General features: G+C 37.8%; 1 protein-coding gene across 3 annotated transcripts in view; it reads right to left on the bottom strand.

Moving 5' to 3' along the window:
• Positions 1–5,919, bottom strand: part of LOC108748181 (kinesin-like protein KIF2A) — a 48,452-nt gene that overhangs the window by 13,935 nt on the left and 28,598 nt on the right. Inside the window, exons 1-3 of one of the 3 annotated variants that reach the window (XM_018486209.1) lie at positions 3,091–4,178; positions 2,279–2,373; positions 971–1,144 (exon numbers count right to left, since the gene is read on the bottom strand). In XM_018486209.1, coding sequence (XP_018341711.1) covers positions 971–1,144; positions 2,279–2,373; positions 3,091–4,129 — 1,308 coding nt within the window. In that variant the 5' untranslated portion in view covers positions 4,130–4,178. Of the gene's footprint in view, positions 1–970; positions 1,145–2,278; positions 2,374–3,090; positions 4,179–5,919 lie in introns of those variants that run through there. The other 2 variants (XM_018486208.1, XM_018486210.1) reach the window with 2 other exon arrangements.

Genomic DNA, 5,919 nt, shown 5'->3' with positions numbered 1-5,919 from the left:
AATTGTGCACGGTGATTATTGCATGTAGATACAAGTATTACTAATAAGGAAAGTTAAGACTACGCAAGACTCACACAACTACGAACTGTTTAGGACAAACTTAGGGCTATCTCAAAAAGCCTTCGTCTAATTCTACAAGAATGAAAGAAGCAACAAACGCACGATGGAAATTTTGCAGCGGAAGTCGCAATTGTTTATCTTAGACGCGGGTTCCACGTGACGGGGAAGCCGGAGACCTGACGAGATCAGACTCCACGGTCATCGTCACGTCGGATTCGAAGGCTTGTGGTGGACCGATTACGAGTGACGGGGACTCCTACCTGAAAGACGTACAGGTACTGGAACATGCCTACCGCGGTGTAAACGCCACGAGACGCGGGATCGGATTATTCTTTCCATATTAGGAGCGAGGTTATTTCACGTAGCCCGGGCAACCGATAAACAGAATTCTGCCAAGGCAGTCGATGATCGACCGCGAATTTACGCGGACATGTTTCAAGACTCGCGCGCGAGTTCGACTCGCAAAGTGGCACGCGCGCACCGTCATTCATGGCTCAACGTCTGAATGATTGCGAGACTTTCACGAGAGATGGCTTATCTAATAGTAGTACATGTACTACTCCGCTGATCTGTCAAATGGATAAGTTCCTCTGTAATCTAAAACCTGTTTGTACATATTTTTTTTAATTAAAACATTAATTAAGGAGAAAATTAAGATCTCCAATTTCCGTTATCTCGTGTCGTTAATTTTTTTAACGTTTCTCTACAGGTGCGCTAATTTCACTTTTTTAGGAGATCTCCGAGATCTCCGAGATGAATAGAACGTGGAAGAAGAGCAGTTTCTACATCTTTCAAAATTTAATTGACAATTGAATCCACGCTTGACAATGGTCTAGAACGCACCATTCGACGTTTCAACCATGCGTTTTGAGAAGAATCAATTTAACTAAGGGTATGTACAAATACATACCCTTGCTTTTGAGGACGCCAACATGTGGTTGTTCATCACCTGCGGCAGCGCACACATACTGTCGTCTCGTGGTCCTATCTTCATTGCTTGCGGCAGCGCACATATAGTCTCGTTTCGTGGTCCCATTTTTTGATTCAGATCGCGATTCAAGGCAAGAATCGCGTCGATTTCGACCTGAAAAAAATATATATAAATCGAAATAATTTTGAATTACTTAATGCGCAATCGATATCAATTTCAAGGCAGAAGCGACATTGTGAAGATTATCCGTGTCTTTGGGATCAGTGAGGTTAATAAATTATGCGATACGTAAAAGTGAAGAAATATTTGAATAAAAATATATAAAAATACATAAAACTATTCCATAGTTTGCAAATTACCTTTCGGCGTGGAATAAAACTTTGCTGGGACATTTGTGTGTACTAGTACAAATTTTGCACAATTAATTCCGCGGTTAAAATATGTAATTATGGAAGAATAGGATTTAAAAAAAAAATGCATTAACATAGAATAAATAATTAACGAGTTATCCTCTTGAATTCAACATTTAGTATTTATGTATGAAATCTAAAACAAAATTGTTGCCGGAATTCGCGGAAAAAAAAAAAAACTGCAAAAAGAAATGTAAAATCGTGAAGTAATATGATACTTTGTTCACGATCGGAAATCACTTTCTCACGAGTCTCATTCTTGTATCGCGCGACTTTTTACAAAAGTCACGTTCGACCTGACCGGTTTGACTGACGGTAAATCTGTGGACTTGCAAGCCTGTCAGAAATAGATTCGCGCCCCCGTTTGCGAGCTGTGCGTTAGCCCTGTGGCATTGCGTAAGCATTGCGGAATTGAAAATAGCCAAATAACCATGACCTACGGATGTAGAGAATTGCAGTTCAATGCAGCGAAATCGCGGGAGAAAGTTGTCCGTAGCGCAATTATTTTCCATAAACATGAGATAAAAACACATCATTTGACACGTGTGTCCGAGGAAACATGCGTAGGCAACTGTACATAATTTTTAAATAAGTTCTGCGAAAATGTGAAAGTCGCTATTAAGAAAAAATACTTCCAAATTATTTAAACAGAGGAATTTTCGAACTACATGTATTCTGTTTAATGTATAAAATTATTAAAAATAAAAAAATACTAATGAATCATATTTTATCGTTTGATAATATAAATATTATTTATATTTATCTTAATTAATATAAGTTAATTTTAGTTTTATTTCATTTCAAAACGTAGCTTTTATCCAACTCTTGTGTTGCTCTATTTCTAAGTAATTAGAATAGTTTATGAGCGTGCACTTACCTCTTTGCCTTTGGTTTCTCCTCTCTCGAACCATTCTACAGTGACGGTGCGCTGCTCTAAATTGATACCGGAGACAACTGCTGAGTGAACACGACCTGAAGCAAGAATTGTTCAATATATAAGGACTGCAGTAATGCGATTATAATGATTACGCGAGTATATGTGAATATCGTCATTTAAATAATACCTAACAAATCTTCTTTTCTCTAAATAGTTTACATTTTATGAATTAAATAAATACAGAATAAATAGAAGAGCGCCAAATACGGTCAAGGCTGAATCTTGGTGTCTACATGGAAAAAACGATTCTGCTGACATATATATAAAAATTTAGGTAGATACAATCCGGAAGTAATTTTGTTGGACCATCAAAATTATTATTGAAAAATTTCAAGCATGAATGAGCAAATTGCGAAAAATATTGACAATCAATTTGAGCATCATCCTACATAATTATTTTGATCATCCAATAAAATTATTTTCAGCTGTGCATCTAAATTTTTAGATACTTCAGGAAAACCGTTCTTTCTATGTAATAATATTGAATTGTTAAATACATTTTCCAGTTTTTCAAACCATGTAGTAATAAATTAGATTTAAGTTAAGTATAAATTATCAACAGACTAATTCGACAATAACAGAGTCAAATTGAAAAAAATGACAGCACATTTTTTTTCATAAAATCAATATTTCTTTTAACAATAATTTTCGAAATGTATTTTTAATAAGATCAGGATTGAGACATTGCATTTCTAATTTTGCTTTATCAAAGATTTTATGTGTACATAATTTTTAACGCATTAACAATGTACCGTTTTCCACGATCTCTGATTTATCGCTGTCGTTCTTGATCGAATTCATTCTCTGTCGCAGTGGGGATGCAAGTCTAGGTATCATGGATCCCTCGCCCCGAATCTTCGTTGTTTTCCCGCCTCTTTCTTTTCCATCCTCTTCTTCATCCTCGTATGGTCGAACCTCGAAACTGCACGAGTTCAATTTCCGCCGAACCTCGTTCCGCTCGTGAGACGCCGCGGTTCTCTTAAAACCAAATTTATTCGTCTCTTCATGGGCTTGCAGTTCTTCATTATCCATGCAAGTTTCAGCGCGAGATCTTCCTTTGATCGGTGGAAGAATGTTTCTGTTGGTCCCTTTTTTCTTCGGAACGGCTCTCGTCTTCGACTTTTCTTGCTTCTCGTCGGAAAAATTAATTCTAGATGAAACTCTTTCATCGAACTTTTTATCGAAACTCGATTCCAGGTCCGCATCCTGTTTACTTTCGATTTCCGACGTCCAGGACGGATCTTCAGGTCCTCGGGATGCCACCGATCTCGGAATGGATTCGTCCAGATCCGCCTCTTCATCGTGTTCTTTCTCATCCGAGATGCACTTGACTTGCTTTTCTACCGTGCTCGATGCACTTCTCGAATACAGCATCGCATTCTCATAATAATCGATATCACATAGCTCTCGAACGGATTCCGCATTTGTTTCCGAGTCCTTGAGAGAATCCTTCTCGAAACTCTCATGATCGTCACTGATTTGATAAGACGGTGAGCCATTGAGCTCCGATGGATCGGTTCGATCAGTCGAAGCGATTTGATTTTTCGCGCAATCATTGAAGTAATTAACGATTTCTCCATTCGTCCAGTCTTTTTCCGCGATTTCTTTTGATTGTTCATCCTGCGATTTGCGCAAAAACTCGTCGATGATGAACGGCAACTCTTTGCATGATCCTTTCTGCTTGGAATTCTTTTTAGATTTCTTATTCTTTTTGCGCTTTCCGTCCTTCTTGATCTTTCTATCGTTGGAATTGCGCTTTGTGCCACAGACACAAAGAGATAACCAATCCATATTGATATATTTACAACAAATAAAAAATATTGTATTTTTAAAGGAAAGTTTAAGCTATACTATTACTAGTAGTAACTTCCTTAACGTTAAAATATCATGAAATATATTTATATGTATTTAATGTATTTAATATATTTATATGTATTAACGTATATTTTATCTTCCGCAACAATTCTTTGTAAACAAATTAATCTTAACACGCGTTTATCGTAATTCATCTACAATTGATTTACAATAAATTTTCTTGAAAAAATTATAAAAGACGTTTAATACTATTATACGTCTGTTACCATTAATCTTTTATCATTAATAATAATTCCATAAATTCCACAGCGTATCAATTCTCACGTAAATCCTTGTTCTTCCCACGATATGTTAACAACTCCGATACAATTCTTGTGTTTTTCTCACGAATTCTCATAGATTATACAGTTACAGTCATCTAGTAATATCCCAGTGTAACTAGCCTTGCTCCATTTACGTTGTTGAAGTCAATGAAAAGATTGGCACGATGTTCCCACTACTTCGTGTCATCGATAACAATTCACTCGAACTTGGATATATTCTTGCTACCGCTGTATTTTGCGCGAGAGGTATCACTGAAAGTATATCGAATCGAAGACAACGGAGGACTGTAGACGACTCGCGCGATCAATTCGTAGGGAACCTCTTCAGGAACGTGCAGGTTTAATCCCGGACAATGCCCGTCACGCACACGACGGCGCGGCGAAAATTCATGAAATTCTTCGTGGCACTCTGTTCCAATCTTTAAAAAGCGGAGGCTTTTAAGCTCCGAAGACATCGTCTTTTTTTCCACTGTGCTCTTCGAGCGCACGATCGCGGATTGTCCTTCGGGAGCATATTCGCCCTAGCGAACGTTCTTCGGGAACCCAAAAATAAACGCACTTGCATGAACAATGTTTGGTATGTCTAATTTACGAGCTTACAAATAATATACAAGAGATATGTCATGTAAATATAAAAAATTACCTCTTGACAGTACAGCTCGTAAAATTAATTTCTGAACATTGCTCATTCAATTCATTATTGCTTTTTACCAATAGAGTAGATTTTTTTATAATTTGCAATTATAATTATTTTATTTTATAAATAATCTTGTTCCTTTCGCGTCTTGTTTTATAAATAATCTGTTATTTAAAAGAATAATATTTGGAGAAAATTGCATTTTCCGTCATATACAAATTTCATCAGACTCCTTTCCTTAAATTCATTCCAGTGCAACATGATTTTGACTTTATTTTCTTAATTTCATAAAGTTTAAATTTCATTTTTCGTTGCACATGTAACTAACCCGGCAGACTGCCGGCACCGGTCATTACGAAGCGTGTGATGCGGCGAAGTAGTTAATAGAGCGAAACTGGGGCGGGATAATTAACGTCGCACCAAAAAGTTCGCGCATTCGCAAGTTGGATAGATCGAGCGGTCATCGGAAAAGTCGGTGACGACGCATCCGTGATGTATCAGCGTCGCGCGGCGCGATTCGATCGACTGACAACGTTCACCGAGCAGCGTTTCATAAACGCATTTATTATGACTCCCAGAGCGAGTAATTTCGCCCGGTTGCGGGGCCCCCACCATATAAACAATTTCTCGGCCCGCCTTGATGAGTCCAGGCGTTATGCGCTATCGGTCACGATACTGATTCTGTCTGATTCCGCCCGACGAGACATACGCGAGTCATCCGACCAGAAAGAAACATTGCGGCAGTGCCGGTACCGTATAGGAATTAAATTGAGAAATTTAAGTTGTAGTCGTAAAATTAAAAAAAA

This window comes from Trachymyrmex septentrionalis, unplaced genomic scaffold (genome assembly GCF_001594115.1).
Source record: "Trachymyrmex septentrionalis isolate Tsep2-gDNA-1 unplaced genomic scaffold, Tsep1.0 scaffold213, whole genome shotgun sequence".
Lineage (NCBI taxonomy): Eukaryota > Metazoa > Arthropoda > Insecta > Hymenoptera > Formicidae > Trachymyrmex > Trachymyrmex septentrionalis.
Note: the sequence above shows the minus strand (reverse complement) of the source record. Positions and strands in the feature narration are given on the sequence as shown.